This window comes from Pongo pygmaeus, chromosome 5, assembly GCF_028885625.2.
Source record: "Pongo pygmaeus isolate AG05252 chromosome 5, NHGRI_mPonPyg2-v2.0_pri, whole genome shotgun sequence".
NCBI lineage: Eukaryota > Metazoa > Chordata > Mammalia > Primates > Hominidae > Pongo > Pongo pygmaeus.
Window position 1 is genome coordinate 25,641,312 of NC_072378.2, and position 18,665 is coordinate 25,659,976.

The 18,665-nt window shown below is 36.8% G+C and overlaps 1 protein-coding gene across 9 annotated transcripts in view; it reads left to right on the forward strand.

The window, feature by feature from the left end:
- CARMIL1 (capping protein regulator and myosin 1 linker 1) overlaps positions 1-18,665 on the forward strand; it is a 354,404-nt gene that overhangs the window by 271,086 nt on the left and 64,653 nt on the right. For all 9 annotated transcript variants that reach the window (XM_054493464.2, XM_054493465.2, XM_054493468.2 and 6 more), the window contains 3 exons: positions 2,702-2,830; positions 4,786-4,917; positions 15,926-16,101. In XM_054493464.2, coding sequence (XP_054349439.1) covers positions 2,702-2,830; positions 4,786-4,917; positions 15,926-16,101 — 437 coding nt within the window. The remainder of the gene's footprint in view (positions 1-2,701; positions 2,831-4,785; positions 4,918-15,925; positions 16,102-18,665) is intronic.

Genomic DNA, 18,665 nt, shown 5'->3' on the forward strand with positions numbered 1-18,665 from the left:
CTGTCACTGCAAGAGAGCATATGATTGTGCAGGGTGTTCTCAAGGGGAAGATATGGGACCTGCAGGAAGGATGTAAGAAGACAGATTAAGACTCAAAACCGTATCTAGGAATGACAGGGTACATTTTCTTGGAAGGAATTGAGCTTCGTAAACGATGGTAGTCAACAACTTTTCTGTGTTGCTTTAGAGAAACTGAACACTATAGGGTTAGGGTGAAGTAGAGGTTAAACTAAACAGCCTTAACACAACCGTCTTCTATGAGGTCTTCTAATGGGGTAACCCAAGAGATTATAGCCTTTCAGATTGCATCTCCTTTATTTTTCATATTTATGTATTTGAGAGATGAATTATGAACTGATAAACCCCTTGATTTACTTTTTTCAAAATTTTCAATCTGTACTCTGTGTAATCATTGTATGTCATCTTAAATAGTTTACCTTTTCTGAGCTTTGAGCTGTTTAATGGTAAAGGATCTAAATGTGGTCTGCTGAGCTATGCTCAGAAGAATCTTGGGAGACAAGAGATTTTATCTCTTCTTTGAATTGAAGAACTTAATTTTGATTGTTCTTTTACATGACATTTTAAATGTTCTACTTAAAGACCATTTTTGTTGAGTTCATGTAAATCCTCTCTCCTTGGTGAATGCTCAAGGGCATACATTTCAAGCACTCCTTGGTGAATGCTCAAGGGCATACATTTCAAGCACTCCTTGGTGAATGCTGAAGGGCATACATTTCAAGCACTCCTTGGTGAATGCTGAAGGGCATACATTTCAAGCGCTCCTTGGTGAATGCTCAAGGGCATACATTTCAAGCACTCCTTGGTGAATGCTGAAGGGCATACATTTCAAGCACTCCTTGGTGAATGCTCAAGGGCATACATTTCAAGCATCTCTTTGCTCTCTCATGGTGATTAAAGATACCAACTTTATAGTGCCTCATCCAAGTGCCTCTCAAATTAGCCTTTTGCGGCCCCAAATGTATATCAGTTCTTTCTTAGTGTGTGATTTATTTGTCTCTTGAAATTAGGCATTCATTCTTGGTAAGATACGAATTATTGATTACCCTTTTTGCTTCAGGAGGCACAGATCAATACAATAGTTAGAAGAGTTATGATTTCTATCAATTAAGATTTTAAAAAACTTACAGTTAGCTCTATGCAGGGCATTGTGTAAATGCAGAAAGATATGATTCCTGCCTACAATCAGAGGCAGGAATCATAACTTTCTTGTCTTAGATTTTAGGGATTTTAGGCAGAGAATTTGATGTGAGAAGCAATATTCATATAACTTCTTTTTCCTAGGGGGATCCCAAGATAATAACTTATGTAACCTCAATATATTTTACAGCAATAGGAGCTGTTTTTATTATACATAAACTTTGGCATTACTGGCCCTTTTTCAGTAATAGGTGCTTGAGTGCTGTTATTTTACTGAATTGTCTTCATAACACACTAATAAAGAATGTGTGGTAGATATTATGAACCTGACTTTACAAAGAAAAAGGCAAGAGAGATGGCAGTGCTACAGCAAGTAGACATGGGCTCTGTGATCAGACCTGAAGTCTTCGGAATAGTGTGTAAAGTCTCTATCATTTTGAAATTTATGGGGGAAGAAGGGCAGACTTTAGCTTCCTATCGTTATGATATCAAATAATTCAAAATAGAGAAGTGTGAATTTAACTAGAAAAGAATATTGTTTGTCTCCTCTGCCAAATGAATTATCAGATGGAAGGGGACTCTTGACATGTAAGGCCTTTGAAGAATGAATAATTTTTTTAAGAACATGAAATAAATAGACAACCGGCAGCTCTGACGAAAATATTGGAGACACTTTTAAAACCACACTGTGGTTATCTTTTTCTTCAGACTTCTTGGCTTCCTTCATGCTTTTTTGTATAAGTACAAATATAGAAGAGCATAATCTTAACCTTTTCTGTAATATTTTTTGTCTACCATAGGGATCCACCATCTCCCATTGGGTTTTGTGTTTATATCCGTAAAACAATTGAGAATGATTTAGGTGCAATTAACCTGGTAGGGGAGGCATCTTATTGTAATAGAAACTAGATGATATTGACTTCATTACTACCTATGTTAATATAATAAAACCTCAATTTGTTTTTGTTTTTTGGTGGCTCTTAATTTACAAAGAAAAATACTTGATGTAATTGAATCGATTTTTAAAATACCAATTTGTAAGGGATGTTCTGGCTTCTATAGCATTGAGACCAACCGGCTGTCGGGCATCATTTTGTAGTCATTGCAACAGTCTGTGTTGCACATTTTCCTTTCTCTGTTTCCTCCGAACCTAACTCTATGTCTAACACATAGAGGGTGCTCACTAAAAGTTAATGGAGGAGTTAGTATCTATCAAAGTGTCACTGAGTGAGGTTCTGAATCATCAAGAAGTGTTCACTTTTGTTCTACGTGCTGCATTTCCTGAGGCAGGAAAGGGAACTGAAATGCCTTCAATTTTTTTCTGGCATTAAAGTTGCCAAAGGTTACTTGCATGAATAAAGTAAATTAATAATTGCTTACAAGCAGCATTCTCAACGACTCCAGTTAGAAGGGTTTGAGGTTTCATCCTTGTGCATTCTGTGGTTTGCTGAAGTTTTTTTCATACTCCTTCGTTCTGTGTTTCCTTCTATCCGAATATCGGCTGGGCTGACTTGGATGCTTGCCTTTTTCTGGTTTGGAGCAGATGATTGACAGAATATGTGTGAAAGTACAAGATCATCTCAACTCCTTACGAAATTGTGGGGGAGATGCTATCCAGGAAGATTTAAAATCAGCAGAGCGGCTCATGCGTGATGCTAAGAACTCTAAAACGGTGAGTTTCACTTCAGGCTGTGTGAGAGTCTGGTATAATAAAAACGTTTCATAAAATTTAGTTTTAGAAACCAGTTTCAACTTTCTCTCTCTACCCAATTCCAAGTTTACTAACAAGTGGCAAAGTGAACTGAATTAGCCTTGACCTCCTTTCTGTACCTGTGCTGATTACCAATAATCAAGATATAGAATAAAAAGCAGAGGGCCAGTGTGATTCACAGAGGGTGCGATTGGGCCCTCAACAACTGAGGGGGAGCTGTAGTTTAAATGAGTAACAGCTCATTTAAAATGATTCTGCTTCTAAGCTGATAACATGAAACTCCCCTCTGTTACCCCTAAAAGGAAGCTTCTCTCACATTAGACTTTTGTTCCCAATGTGTGACTTAGTAGAGTAAGGACTTAACTGTGAGTCAGAAAAACTGGAATCTGGTTTTGGTTCTGCTACTAGAATCACACAATCGCTGAATGTCATTAGTATGAGGAATCTGTAGATCAATCAGATACTCTTGTGATACAATAAGAAATGTATATTTGGTCTTTGTTCCCAGTTCCTGATACGGAGCTTCTAAAACCTTGTAATTTCCTGAGTGATAGGGATGATAGGAGCATCTTTTGTTATAGTGTTTGGTCTTTGTCTCTGGTTCCTGAAACAGAGCTTCTAAAACCCCTGTAATTTCCTGAGTGACAGAGATGATAATAGCATCTTTTGTTATTAATAAAAAGCCCCTCTCATCACACTAGAGTTTATCCTAATGAGGTGACCCTTCCTGTGCCCCTAGAAAGTTGCAGGATAGGGGAGGTTGCCAGAGGAACCAGCCACGTTATTAGTGAACTGAATCTGTCAGCCCCACCCGCTGGATGCCATGGAAATGGAGAGGGGCTAGAGATTGAATGGACACTAGTGGCCAATGATTTAATCAGTCGTATCTATGTAATGGGTCCTCCATGAAATCTCTAAACAGTAGGCTTCAGAGAACTTTTGGGTTGATGAACTCATCAACGTGCTGGGAGAGTTGTATACCTGGAGAACTCCCCTGAAGCTCCCCGGATCCCGTACTTCACCCTATACATCTTCTGTTTGGCTACTCCTGAGCTGTATCTTTTATAACAAACCAGTAATCGTAAGTAAAATGCTTGGCTGAGTTCTATAAGTCATTTTAGCAAATTATGGAACCTGAAAAAGGATTTGTGGGAACCCCTCGAATTTAAGGCTTGTTGGTTAGAAGTACCAGTAACAACCTGGGACCTGTGAGTGCCATCTGAATTGAGGATAGTCTGGTGGGACTGAGTCCTTCACTTTTGGGATCTGAGGCAAACTCCGGGTAGACAGTGTCAGAATTGAATTGAATAGATTTGTAGGACACCCATTTAGTGTATGCAGAGAACTGGAGACTTGCCCGGTGTGGCAAACACCTACACTTTTGGTGACAGAAGTGTTGTGAGTAAAAGCAGCTCAACTTTCATACCCCAGATGAAGACATTAAGACATGAAGGGGAGCTGGGCGTGGTGGTATGCGCCTGTAATCCCGGCTACTCGGGAGACTGAGACAGGAGAATCGCTTGAACCCAGGAGGCAGAGGTTGCAGTGAGCTGAGATCACGCCATTGCACTCCAGCCTGGGCAACAAGAGCGAAACTCCATCTCAAAAAAAAAAAAAGAAAAAAGATATGAGGAGGTAATGTATTATTCCTGTGGTTTCAAAGCTGCTTAATGACAGAAGTGGTCAATGTGAAAGTCTCCTACTACCCAGTCTAGTGTTTCTTAGGGTTGCTGTGACTCATTGAATAAAAATGAATGCCCATAGTCTGGACTTGTTTATTTATCTGTGCAAAGAGCCTTTGACTGAGAAGAGATTATCCCTAACAGTATTCCTTCACCCTTCTCATTCACTCTGCAATGACTTTGATTGAAATATTTACCCAGTTCTAAAGAGGTAATTTTTTATTTCTCTTACAGTTGTTACCGAATTTATACCATGTTGGTGGTGCATCTTGGGCGGGAGCCACTGGCTTACTATCCAGTCCAATTCAGGAGACCCTGGAATCAATGGCTGGAGAAGTTACAAGAGTAGTAGATGAACAACTAAAGGTTTGTGGGGTTTGTTATTTGGGAAATGAAATTGTTAAGATTTAACTATGTATGATAGCATTTTATTTATAAACCATAGCTATCTATGTTTTATAGACTTGTATGTGTGCATGCTGCAAAGATGTACTTGTAGTAAAAATTGAATACTGTGTCTTTTCCAGCTTCATTATAAGTTTTGGAAAGACTTCTTACATAATCATTTTTGATGGTAAACCTCTAAATGTACCTAATAAATTATGGGTTGCCACTGATAAAGGAATGATTGATTTCTATTTAGGGGGTAGAAAGAGAAGTGTGCTTCCGGAAAAAATACCTTCTGTTATTAACATCTGATTTAGAGAATGGGGAAAATGATTGTAACTACATTTACAGTACCTAGATGGTGCTTATGTGGGGAGTCTGCCACTAGGTAAATAGATAATCTTGTAAGGGGCTGGTTGAAAGACTAGGAAAGGTATTTAAATGTAATTACAAGGTACCCAAGGTTGCAGAGACCTGCCTATAGATTCACTGAAAAAAAAGGTAAGAAAAGAAACAAAAAGTTATTGAAACTTTTGGGGAATAGAGTAATTAGAGTAATCTAAGACCAGCTTTTGCTTAAAGTAACTTCAAGAAACAGCTACACTAGATAAATTTCACATTCAGAAAGTTTTCATCACTTCCAATCTGCCTATCAAGGTAGCCTTTAAAAACTGTGTCTGAATTTCTATAATTATTTGGCCTGTTTTCTTCTGAGAACACAATTACTACAGCATATAGGGATTTAAAGTGCAACTCATTAATAACTTTTCAGCGTGTTAATTACTCTCTTTGACAAGTTAATGAAGGAGAAAATGTGGGGTTGTCTTTTTAAGGAGTTTAATCCCCTGTCTTCCTGTGCATATAATACAGAGGGACTCTGTGTGTCATTTTTATTTTATTTAATCATGGTTGTTTTGAATCCATCCTGAGCAGAGACAAATGGGCAGAAAAAGGACTGTGGATGGTAGAGTTCTGCTAGACCATTTGTTACCTAATAGCACTTGTTTTATCCTGCATGAAGGATAACATATTTAAAACAAAATCAGCTTTGTTATTTATTTTTAACTGTAGAAAATGACTTACTCTTTGTGAAATGTTTAAACAATACTAACATATAGGGAAAAAAAGAAAGTGAAAATCCCCTGAGATCCCAGAGGTAGTGTCTCTGTTAATATCTTAGTGAATTTCTAGACATTCTGTGCCTATATATACAGTTTTTTATATAAGTGATAATACTATGCATACTGATTGGTAACCTTGTTCTATTTGGTACAATGTCATGAATACAATTATAGGTTGATGAATAATCATTTTTAATGGCTATGTGGTATTCCATTGCATAGATGTACCAGCATAATTTATTTTATAATTTCTGATTAATTTAGTTAGGGTAAATGTCTATAATTGACCCATTGTTATGTCAAATAGTATTATACTTTCATATTTAGTCACACACTGCTATTCACTAGTGCAGGCAATTGCTGATTTTGCCACATCTTCAACGATGCTAAGTTTATCAACCTTTCAATATTTTTCAGTGTAATGGGAAAAAAATTTTCATTGTGTCTTTTTGTTTGTTTTCTGAGATGATGTCTAGCTCTGTCACCCAGGCTGGAGTGCAGTGGCGCTATCTCAGCTCACTGTAACCTCTGCCTCCTGGGTTCAAGCTATTCTCCTGAGTCAGCCTCCCAAGTTGCTGAGACTACAGGTGCTGGCCGTCACGCCCGGCTAATTTTCGTATTTTTAATAGAGACGAGGTTTCACCATATTGGCCAGGCTGGTCTCAAACTCCTGACGTCAGCTCAAGTGATCTGCTTGCCTCTGCCTCCCAAAGTGCTGGGATTACAGGCATGAGCCACCGCTCCCGGCCTCATTGTGTCTTTTGTATTTCTTCAGTAACTCAGTGATGCATCACGTCATTTCATTCCCCCTTTGTATTTCTTCTTCTGTAAGTTGTGTATTCATATGCGTTGCCTAATTTGTTTCATTAAAGTATTTGTAAGAACTTATTCCATACTGAAAATTGGCTAGAATTTAAATGGGCATGAAACATTTGTAACAGGACCTTTCCTATCAAACAGCTTCAAACTGTTAATTGTCATTTCAGCTGGTCTAAACGACAAACCACCCCTTATACCTTTGGTGTTCATTTCCTTCTCATTGCATGGAATTGGTGAAATGGATTCTTGCCAGTCTCTTAGGAAAGAGCAGAAGGAAAATGTCTGAAGTATAACAATTTGAATTTTTTAAAGCCTAAAATAATATAAATATATTTAGGATTCAAAATATTTTCTGTAAATAGGCATTTCCTACATTATTTTGACCTTGATTTCTCGGACCCCTCTTTAAACATCACCAGTGTTCTCCATTCATCATCGCCTCCTTATTTGCAAATATCATAGCATGCTTTTCTCTCATTCTCACTATTTCTGAGGTCCCAGGCCTCCAAATGGCCTTTTCCCCACCTTTTCCTGTTCCCTACTCACTTGTTTTTATTATTCTCAATCCTTCTGAGTTTCAAGTTTCTTTTCCTTTGGGGATGTCTGGAATGAATCAGAGAAAATCCTCAACCAAAACGTCTTAATTAAATGTATTTTAAAATGTTCTTTTAACTGGGTGCACATTTCATTTTTGATACTTCTAATGGACTTCCTTATAATTCCTTCCAGTTTACATGACAAGTGGACAACCTTTTACTATTAAAAAAAAGTACCATTTGTCCATATAAATTTCCAATGCATTGATTTTCTTAAAATTATGTAGGGAAAATGTATTTTTAATATAACCAGTGTTCAGTTTTAAATTAAACTATTGTGGCTGTTACTGAATTCACTACTACTATCAAATTTTCCTAGTTAAAAATTTTCCTTTTTCTATTTCCCACATTCTCTAAAATTAACATGTTAAACTTGCAAGAGCTAAAGTCGATGGATTATCTTGTTTAAATGTTATTTTGTAAAAATAGTTTTTATTATAGGGAGTGGTAGAATCAGAAAAGGAAGCTCGCAGGCCTAGATTTGTGTCCTGGGCTTCCTGCTAAGCAAGTTGCTTAACTTTTTTGGACCACATTTCCTTCTGCAAGATTATCTTGGCCTCATGATAATCAGGGGGATTTATTCCAGCTCTAATATTTGATCATCCTGTACCATGGCCAGTCATAGACATTTTGAACATTGAATGAGAATAAATTCAAATAGCTCTTTAAGCCATCTTTCCAAAGTATTATTTCAGAAAGCAAAATAAATGGCCAGATAAGCCAGCCTTCTTAGTATACTTCCTGGAGGAGAATAAAGCAGTAAGTCTGGAGAAATTCCTTCTTTGAAGGAGATGATGTTTTCTCTAAACTGGCCTGTTTTAGGTATTTCAGAATGACAACACTCCCCTGTTTTCCCTCTTTTGATCCTAACATTTATTCCTGGAGTAGTAGTAGATGAACAAGGGGGATTTGAATGTTTTAACATAAGGAAACATTCATTTCTCCCTTCTGGACTTAAAGTCTAGGGTATTTGTGTTGGCCTACGAAATTCTTAATTTCATTCAGGGCTTAAATGGTAAAATACTTGACTGGTAAATTTCAGCTTTACTTAGGATATGAGGCCTGAGGGGTTTAGGTGGCATTTTGTCAACTATTAACTCAGTTTGGCCAGAAGAGATTTCTGAGTTTTCTTCTTTCTAGACTTTATATTTTCCAAAGCAAAAGAAAGGAAGATTTCAGAGCATTTTAGTATGGAAGTTGTATTTGCTTATAATGAATTAAAAGTCATTGGCTCACTGCAAGAATATAAGAGCATAGCTGCCATGTTAAGGATATTAATCCAATGTATTTTACAAATTTTAAACAGGTTTCCTAAGTACCATTAGTTATTTTTACAGTTAAGAAATATAGAACCTCATAACTGTCATTAGAGATACATCAAAACAAAATCGGATTATCATAGTTCATAAACAGGGCCTGTTCATTGCAAGTTGTCTGAAGGTAGTAAAACAGAGAGACTAACAAGATGAAGACTATACAAGAAAAGTTAGGAAATATGGATAGAATGAGAAATTTAGCATAAGCCTAATTTAGATTTCCCCCCAAAAAGAAAACAGAGACTAGGGGAAGGCAACATTTGAAGAGATGACAGCTGAGAATTTCAGAGATGAATTAAAGGCCAGAATCTTCTGATGCAGGAAGCCCAGTGAAACCTAAAGCAGGATAGATAAAAGCAAATTTATATCTAGAATCGTTGTAATAAAAAGTGAAGAGTGCTGAAGATAAAGATCTTGAAAGGAGGCCAGAGTTGGTGGTTGGGGGCAGGCAGGGAGAGGCTCTTTTTTATTACTTAAAAAAAGACCAATATTAACACTGACAGTTCACTTCTCAATAGTTAATGGAATCCAAAAGACAATGAAATAATATCTTTAAACTTTAGAGAGTACATAACGTATCAATCTAGAATGATATACCCAATGGACCTAGTTTTTACAAATGAAGATGAAAACATTTTCATCACTGCAAAAACTGAGATCATTTATTGTCAATAGACTACACACACACACACACACACACACACACACACACACACACACACACACACACACACACACACACACACACACACACACACAACACCAAACACCAAACACCAAAGGATATACTTTAGGACAAAGAAAACTTATCTAAAAAGGTAGTCTGAGCTACAAGAAAGACTAATGAGCCGGGAAGGTCCAAATATGAGTAAATAGTAACATTACATGAAACAATGATATAAATGTCTAACATGCTTTAAAATTTTAAAAAGCAAATACTGAAAGTGAGTGTATAAGTTAGTAGAAAGTCAGTTAAAGCAATCCAAGGTCCTAGTTTTATTCTAGATAAGTGTTAAGAACTCAGCATTAGACTTGCATTGTCCAATGTGTTACACATTAACCACATGTAGCCATTAAAATTACAATTAAACAAAATTCAAAATTCAGTTTCTCAGTTGCACTATGTACATTTCAAGGGATCAGTAGCCACATGTGGCTAATGCCTCCCTTATTGGACAGCACAGATATTCCTATCATCTCAAAATTCTATTGGACTGTGTTTCTTTACACATGAAGTAAAATATGCATGTTAAAATTCCTAGTATAATCACTAAAACAGAGGCACTAAACTAGAAGTTATACTGCATTTCTAGAAGAGCATTAGGAAATGTTGGGTTATTTTTGGTGTCATAGTGACTGACATGGGCAGGTGACAGTGATCCTAAATATCGTACAAGGTTGAGTTCCAAGCCAGAATTGATCCCACCCAAATGGCAATAGGAGAGGTATCACCAGAGAGAAACAGGTCCGTGAATAATGACAAATGGTCCAGTTTTCCAGAAATATGTAAGAATTTGAAGTGTGTGAGCATCTAATCATATGGCTTCATATATAAATGAATGAATAAGTGGACAAAATTACAAAGAAAAATGGACAAATTTGCCATTGTGGTAGAGATCTTTTAAAATAACTGTCCATAATTGATAGATCAAGTAAAACAATGATGAAGAAGATTTGAATAACAGAAATCTTAATTGTAATCTAATGCAACTATTCAATCAGTGCACAAGAAAAGGAGAATGTGAAATTTTTTTCAGGTGTCCACGGAATATTTATGAAAAATGCCCATGAAGTCATAAAGGTCATCTGCACAATTTCAGAGAACATATTTTCTGGTCTCAATTCAAATAAGTTAGAAATGAATAACAAAAGATAACTAAAAAAGACCCCACATGTTTATAAATTTAAAAATTACTTCTAACTCATGGGTCAAAGAGGAGGACATAATTTAAATCAGAGGATATAAGGAATGAAACAGTAATGTAAATAGTAATATAAGAACCTGTAGGAGGCAACTAAACCAGTACTTAGGGTGAAATACATAATTTTAAATGCCAATATTGGAAGTGAGGAGAGGTTGAAAACTAATGAGCTGTTAATGGATAACTTAAGAAGTTAGCAGTGAGGGTCATGATGCCTACAACATGCTTTCAGGTGTTTCAGAGAGAGGGGGAAACAAATATTGCAAATTATTAGCAACTGGTGAATTTTAAGAGTTAGGTTGATAGATGCTTATTGTCCTATTTTTTCCAATTTTTTGTAGGTCTAGATTTTTTTTTTAATGGGGGATAATATTTCCTTTAAAGTCAGGAATAAGGCAAAGATGTTTATTATCATCACTTCTATTCAGCTTTATACTGAAGGTCTTAGCCAATGCATAATGATAAGCAAAAGAAGTGAGAAATGTAAGAATTAAAAAGGAAGAAAAATTCTATTCAGCTTTATACTGAAGCTCTTAGCCAGTGCATAATGATAAGCAAAAGAAATGAGAAATGTAAGAATTAAAAACGAAGAAAAATTATCAGAATTTGCAGATTTTATGATGTCCTACATAGAAAACCCAAAAGAATCTGCAGGTAAGTTATTGAATTTGTGTGATAAGGTTTCTAGATGTAGAGCAATATGTAAAAAGTTAGGCCAGGCACAGTGGCTCACACCTGTAATCCCAGCACTTTGGGAGGCTGAGGCTGGAAGATGTCTTGAGCCAAGGAGTTTGAGACCAGCCTGGACAACACAGTGAGACCTCATCTCTACAAAAATTTTAAAAATTAGCTGGACATGGTGGCCCATGCCTGTAGTCCCAGCAAGGTGGGAGGGAGCTATGATTGCACCACTGCACTCCAGCCTGGGTGGCGGAATGAGATCCCGTCTCAACAAAAAAAAAAAAAAAAAAAGAAAAAATTGTGTTTCTATATGTCAGCAACAACTAGTTAGAAAATGTCATTAAAAATAGTCACCATTTAAAATAGTAACAGAGAGCCTGGTATGGTGGCTCACGTTTGTAATCCCAGCACTTTGGGAAGCTGAGGCAGGTGGATCACCTGAGGTCAGGAGTTCGAGACCAGCCTGGCCAACATGGCAGAACCCCATCTCTACTAAAAAAATACAAAAAAATTAGCCAGATATGGTGGCACGTGCTTGTAATCCCAGCTACTCAGGAGGCTGAGGCAGAAGAACAGCTTGAACCCGGGAGATGGAAGTTGCAGTGAGCCGAGATCACGGCACCACTGCACTCCAGTCTGGGTAACAGAGCGAGACTCCATCTCAGAACAATAATAATAATAATAATAAAATAAAATAGTAACCGAAAAATCTAAAGTACCTAGGAAATAAATCACACAAAAATCTCTAACACCTCAATGGAGAAAGTTTATTGAGAGACTTTAAGGAAATTCTAAAATAAAAATATGTGTCATATTTGTGGGTAGGAAAAGTTATTGTTACAGATGTCAGTTTTTCCTCAAATTTATCTGTTATTTGATAATTCTAATAGACATTCCAATAGGTTTTTAATAGAACTTGACAAAGCTGATTCTAAACATATGGAAAAGCAGTGCTCAAAAATAGCCCAGACACATATAAAGAAGAACAAGAAGGTTGGTAGTCTTGTTCTACTGCATGTTAAGACTTAGGATAATTAGAAAAATATGCAGAGGTAGATGAACCAAAAAAACAAATCCAATAAATAGACCCATACATACATTCCAGTGTTAGAAATGACAGAGGTAGCACTGAAGTTTAGTACAGAAAAGATGGACTATACCCGTACTTAGTGAGTCCTTGGGCCTGTAATACTTTTTAATATGTTCCTTAGTGATTGTTTAAAGAAGTGTGCCAGGCCCTGGGGATGTAAGGTGGGACTTCACAATTGCCACCAGGTTCTAACTTTGTATCTGGAGTCTGATGACTCTAGCTCTCTGTGAAGTTCCAGAATTCTATTAAAATTGCATATAAATTTTTCTGGATGAGTGTTCATCAGATTCTCAAAGGCGTGTCTTGGCCCAAAAATGGGTAAAAGTCACTAACTTCTTGAGCATTTTATTTTATTTTATTTTTTATCACTGAGGTTCCGACTGTATGGCAGCAGGAAAGAGTACATGTCATCAAATACAGCTTGGAGTGTGACGAGAGTAGGGGAAGAAAGAAAGTCTTCTCAAAGAAAAATATTGAGCTGAGTATGGAGGAGTACAGATGTTTTATTCTGGCCAAGAGGGGAAAATGGAGGAATCTAGGCCAAGAAAACATTGTGTACAAAGCATGGAAACAGAGCCTGGATCATACCGGGAACTGCAGCCATGATTGGATTATGAATAGTTATAAAGGAAATAGAGAGATAGGGCAAGAAATGAAGCTGGCAAGCTCAGAATCTACCAGATACTTCAGGGATTTTTATTCTGTGCTAAAGAATAATAATTTTGACATATTTCCACTTTTGAGGAAATACCTAGGAATACATTTAGCATGTTTTGGAGATAGTTGTGGTGGAAGGGGTTGAGGTAGGTAGAGTCTAGTGAGACTTGCAAATTTCTCACCTAGTTTAATACCATTCTTCACAGTAAAGAACTTAGCAGGAAAGGCTGATTTTGGTGTTGTAGTTGTTATTGTTTGAGTGGGGAGGGGAGGACAACACATTGCAGCTGACCTTTCCATGGCATATATTCAGGTGGAAAAGTTTCCTGGGCTTTATTGTGTATATATTGTATCATATGTATTGTATAGGTGATTGTAGATAAACATTTGGTTGAGACTCACTGGAATATAGGTAACAGTTTGAAGCCATGGGAAGGATGGATGTTGAACAGGGTCTGGTGTGCATAGGTCCATGGGGCATGAAGGAGAGGCTGCAGTCCTCTCTTATCTTTCTCCCAGCCCTGCCACTGCAAAGTTTACCCTGGCAGCCCTAGATACTGTTTACTTAAGAGAACAAGGGAACAAACTTATAAGTAATGAAGCAGAGACGGAAGGCACATTCTTTTGGATACTGATCAGGGCCATTAAATGAGGATGGGTATAATAGGAAACAAGAGTAGGAAACAGAAGACCTGAGTCCCCATCTCACCAACTCCGGTGACCAGCTGAGCAACCTTGAGCAAGTCACTTATGTCCTGTGAGCCCCAGTTCCCTCATCTAAAGTCTGTCTTCACCTACTGAGTTGTTATGTGGATCAAAGGAAATCCTGGATGAAGTTACTTTTAAAGTGCTGTATTGTACTGTTGGGATAGAGGTGGTGGTAAGGAACTAACTGCAGAATATTTGCTGGATTAATTAAATGCCTAAGACAGGCTAAAATTCCTTTTTATAGGGTCAAAGTTATGAGATCATGGAGCAGAAAGAGACCTTATATAATTTTATAGATGAAAATGCAGAGATCTGCAAAGATTATTCGCTTAATACTACTCACTTAACATTCCATAGAAATTTCATGTCAGAGTTTACATTGGAAGCCAGGCCTCCTCCCTTTAGGTGTGAAGTTCATTCAAACTGAATTAGCACTGTCATGCAGGGAGACCTTTCAGAAAGTAACTGATATGTTGAAGAACATGACAGAATTAAAACAGAGTGTTGGATTCCTGAGGTTGTTCTTATCAGGAGTGCCAGACTATTCCTCCATCTAGAACAAAATGTGTTTATTTCAGTGTCAAAGAGGAAACTAATTTGCCTTAAACTGAGTTACTTGCATCTCTTGCAGATGATTGGTATAGGAGCTTTCCTGGAAAATATACTAATTCAGTGATTATTCAACCAGAGTTATAATGGGGACAGAGCACTGTCAAAATAGGAAAGGCTTTTGGAAACTTCTCAAATGACTGCCTCCCTCCTCTCTTCCCCTGGTTTTCCACATGATCCTTATAAACAGCCTGCTACTCTGCTGCTCATACTGCAGTGCAATGAGAAATTTTACTGGTGGATTGTGCTTTGCATTTTAATATGTGAGCAGATAGACCACTGTACTAGTCTTTCGATAATAGTGCTTCATTGGTCCTTATTCACACTGGACCAGTAATAGGATCCAAGCCTTGCTTTCAAAAACTGCATTTCTTATCATTAAGAACAGTGTTCGAAATCAGATTAATAATAATGTCTGTGATATGTTGAGCTTTTAATATCTGTGATATACTGAGCTCTTATTTTGTGCTAGACACTCTGTGGAACACATTAGACATGTAATATTATTTATTCTCAATAATCCTATGAGGTGAGAACGTTTTTATTGTCATTTTATGGTCAAGGAAAGTAAAATGGAGAGATCAGTAACTTTGTCCAATGTCACTCAGCTAGATTTCAAATTTAGGTCTGACACTGACGCTGATGCCCTTTCCACACTTTCCAACCATATCACCCGTCTCAGACAAATCATTTAACTTCCCTTAGCTCACATTCTTCAACCGTAAAATGGTGATCACATGAATAGCTTCCCTACCCATCTTCACAGATGTTGGAAGGATAAAATGTGCAGAAACATTTTTTAAACTCTAAAGTGCTATATGAATGTGTTTTGAGTGTTATTATTAATGCTGTCTATAAAGTGCTGTTAATGTTTTTGTCTGTTATTTTCCTATAGTTCATTGTTGTCATAATAATTAATATCTTACCTAAAGCTTTTCTTTTAAAAGAGTAAAATTGGCAGTAGTTTCTGTGATTTTTCTGCTACTGCTGTTTTGATAGAGCAATTGAATGGTTCACCCTAATTTGGAGTTTCTGTGATTTGCAGAATCTCAGAAGCATTCACATATGATGTATTTTCTGGGGTTACCTGTGACTTTATGTTCTAGTACCAGGGAAAACAATTTCTTGTGGTAAGGGGGTATATAAAGGCTTGATGTTTGTATTTTTTAATCTTCTCGTTAATGGCTTTGTGTTAAATACAGCTGACACGCCATAACACTTCAGATGCCAGCATGAAGCTTGCTTGGTTCTGCCAAGTGTCTGATTTAAAGTGATTACCAGAAATCAATGATCATCCAACAGTCACAAGTCACCCTGGGGCAGCTCGAATTCTTGGTTGCGCTCTGGGACTCCGTCGTGCTCCTGTTCTCTGAGGGCTCCGTGTCATATATAACCACCTTTCAGTTTTATGGTGGGCGCCTCGGGTGCAGTGTCATCATCTCTTCCCTTCACTTGTGCTGCATTGCAGGTGTTGCTTGAGTCCATGGTTGATGCTGCTGAGAATCTTTGTCCCAATGTGATGAAAAAAGCCCACATTCGACAAGACTTGATTCATGCCAGCACCGAAAAGATTTCTATTCCACGTACCTTTGTTAAAAATGTCCTGTTGGAGCAGTCTGGAATTGACATCCTTAACAAAATTAGGTAGGTTTATAATGTTAATAAACCTAGGAGCTGCAGTTTCTGTAAATGCAGTCAAGGCAGCTGTAAAGAGGGTTATTGTTGGCTGTATCCATATATAATGTGTTTAGGCATGTTTAATAGGGAGAAACTGTATGTAAATATAACCGTGCATAAATGCATAGGTTTTATACATTTCCAAAATGAGATGATCACGTAAATGCCTGCATTACTTAAGGACATAGAATTATCTGCTCTGTTTAAAGGTTTTATATTTAAGAGGGGGTACATGTTTGTAATCCCTGTTTTCTGTTTCTGAAGTTTATCTTTCATCTTTATAAATCACTAGCTTGAAGATTGAGATCAGTTTGCTTTTTACCATCATACACTGTGAACAAATGCACAGCCTATAAATAGGCAGAGGCCCACTTTGACCTTACCATATTTTCCTTCTGGGTTATTTTGGTGGGTCTGTAATACTATGTGTGTATTAATGGTGTCTTTGCAGTGTTTACCTAGATTTCTGTTTGAAAAAGTTTGAAAAATATGACAAGATATAAATATTTAGAAGCTGTGATTACTGGCAAACTTTTCCGAATTTTTACATAGAGACTCTTGGTCCATCAACAGTATTACATTATAGCTCAGCTAATTCTCATAATGTTTCTTAGTTGGGGAACCAGATAACTAAAAAGTAAGTTCAGAAACATTTTTTAATTTTCCATTTTAACCATTTTTGAATATTGATAAAGATATTTAGATGTAGCAGAAATAATAGCTCCTGTCTATCGAGCTGGGGGTGGTGCTAACACACAGTGATACAGCTAAATGACAATCCATGAGAAAAATGAGTCAAAAACAAAAAAAGCCCCAAATTATATTGTCGTTAACTAGATATCAAAGGCTGATGACTTTAAATCCAGATTATAGAACTTTGAGGATTTAGAAATTCTGCAGTAGCTGAATAATCTCAGGTCTTTTTTGTTTGTTTTGTTTTACTGAAGCCCCTGAGTCCTACTCAGCTGAATTGTAAGGCAATTGGAAGGACTTGAGAAATTTTAGAAAAGACTTCTAGAGGGTTTATAGGACCCCATAGATTAGTGACTTTATAAACTCTAGCCCTTCACTAGGTGTGCTTACTTATTCTTATAACCTGTGGTTTGAGAATTTTTTTGTTGGAGATGCCTAAACATTAAGGAGAAAATAATGTATTGGCCACTATTCTTTCATAATAGTGGTTTCAGCCACAAATAGATCATATTTTGATAGCTTTGAGTATCAAATTCTGTCAAATATGATCATTTCCTTTGAAAATGGGCAAATTCTGAAAGTTGAACAGCAGTATAGAATACACATCAATGAATCAATTTTATGTCCATTAACTCCATACTTGGCTTTTTATAATGCATTATACTGAACATTGATAGAATGAAAATATTTACACCTACACATGCATGTATGTATACATTCATATAATATGCACGTTTGCATGGGCAGGTTAAGTTGACTCTTTTCCTCTAAAACCTTTGCAAACTGGAAGCTTAACCAGGAAGGAAGCATAGTATCCGATAGCAAAATGATAGAATGATCCTGAGATATTAAAAAATAATTGTGTTTTTAAGACTCTATCTTTTTTGGTGCTACAATTTGAAATAGATAAACCACTCCTCCCCACTTTCAGAGAGGAGAGAAAGAGAAACTATTGAACCTATAGTTTTATGAGGAAGTATAATTTCTAAACATGCCTAAAAAGAATCAGAGGAAGTACTTAAAATTAGATTTTCAGGTCCCTCTGAAAGTTTGGGGTGGGACCCAGTAACCTGTATTTTTAATATGAGACCTGGGTGAATCTTATCAGTAGACACCTCTGCGGAATAGTCAAGTATCAGATAAAGCAAATAGCTAGTGATACCTTGTTTCAGGGGCAGAAATTAAATGTATTTTTTATCTTTAGCTTAAGATAATTTTTACTCTAGGTAAAAAACTAGTACTTCTATTCAGAAGTCTCCCCGGGCAGAGAAATCTCCATGCAAATTACTGCCTTTAGGTTAGCAAGATTTTTTCCGTGTTACACGAATATATTTTCAACGTTAGCTTATGAGACAATATTGGAATATAGGTATGTATTTCTCTCACATATTTACCTTTAAATGTATTGTGCTTAATGTACATTTGTACATATGTGCATTAAGATATTCAGACCGAGAACACACATGAAAGTGGAATTCTTGGGAATACCAAATTGCAAAAATGCAAACAAAAATACCAGCCATCTGACAGAATCTTAGTGGCTGGGTCTGTTTATTAGTAAAAACAACAAGCCACTTTCTGCTGTGTGGACAACTCTCTGAGGTCAGGCAACAGGCACCAGAACTGCAAATTTTAGTAACCTCTCTTCATAAAAGATAAGGGCAGGTGATTTTGTAAATATTCAAAGTAAGATGGTCGGTCAAAGCAGACGCAGTCATGGTATCATTTGATTGGTGAAAAGTTTTTTAAAAGGGTGAGTGATATGCATACTAAAGCAGTAACTAAGACTTAACAACCGGGCTAGACTTTCTTAATTTACTCCAGCCCAGGTTTGTTTT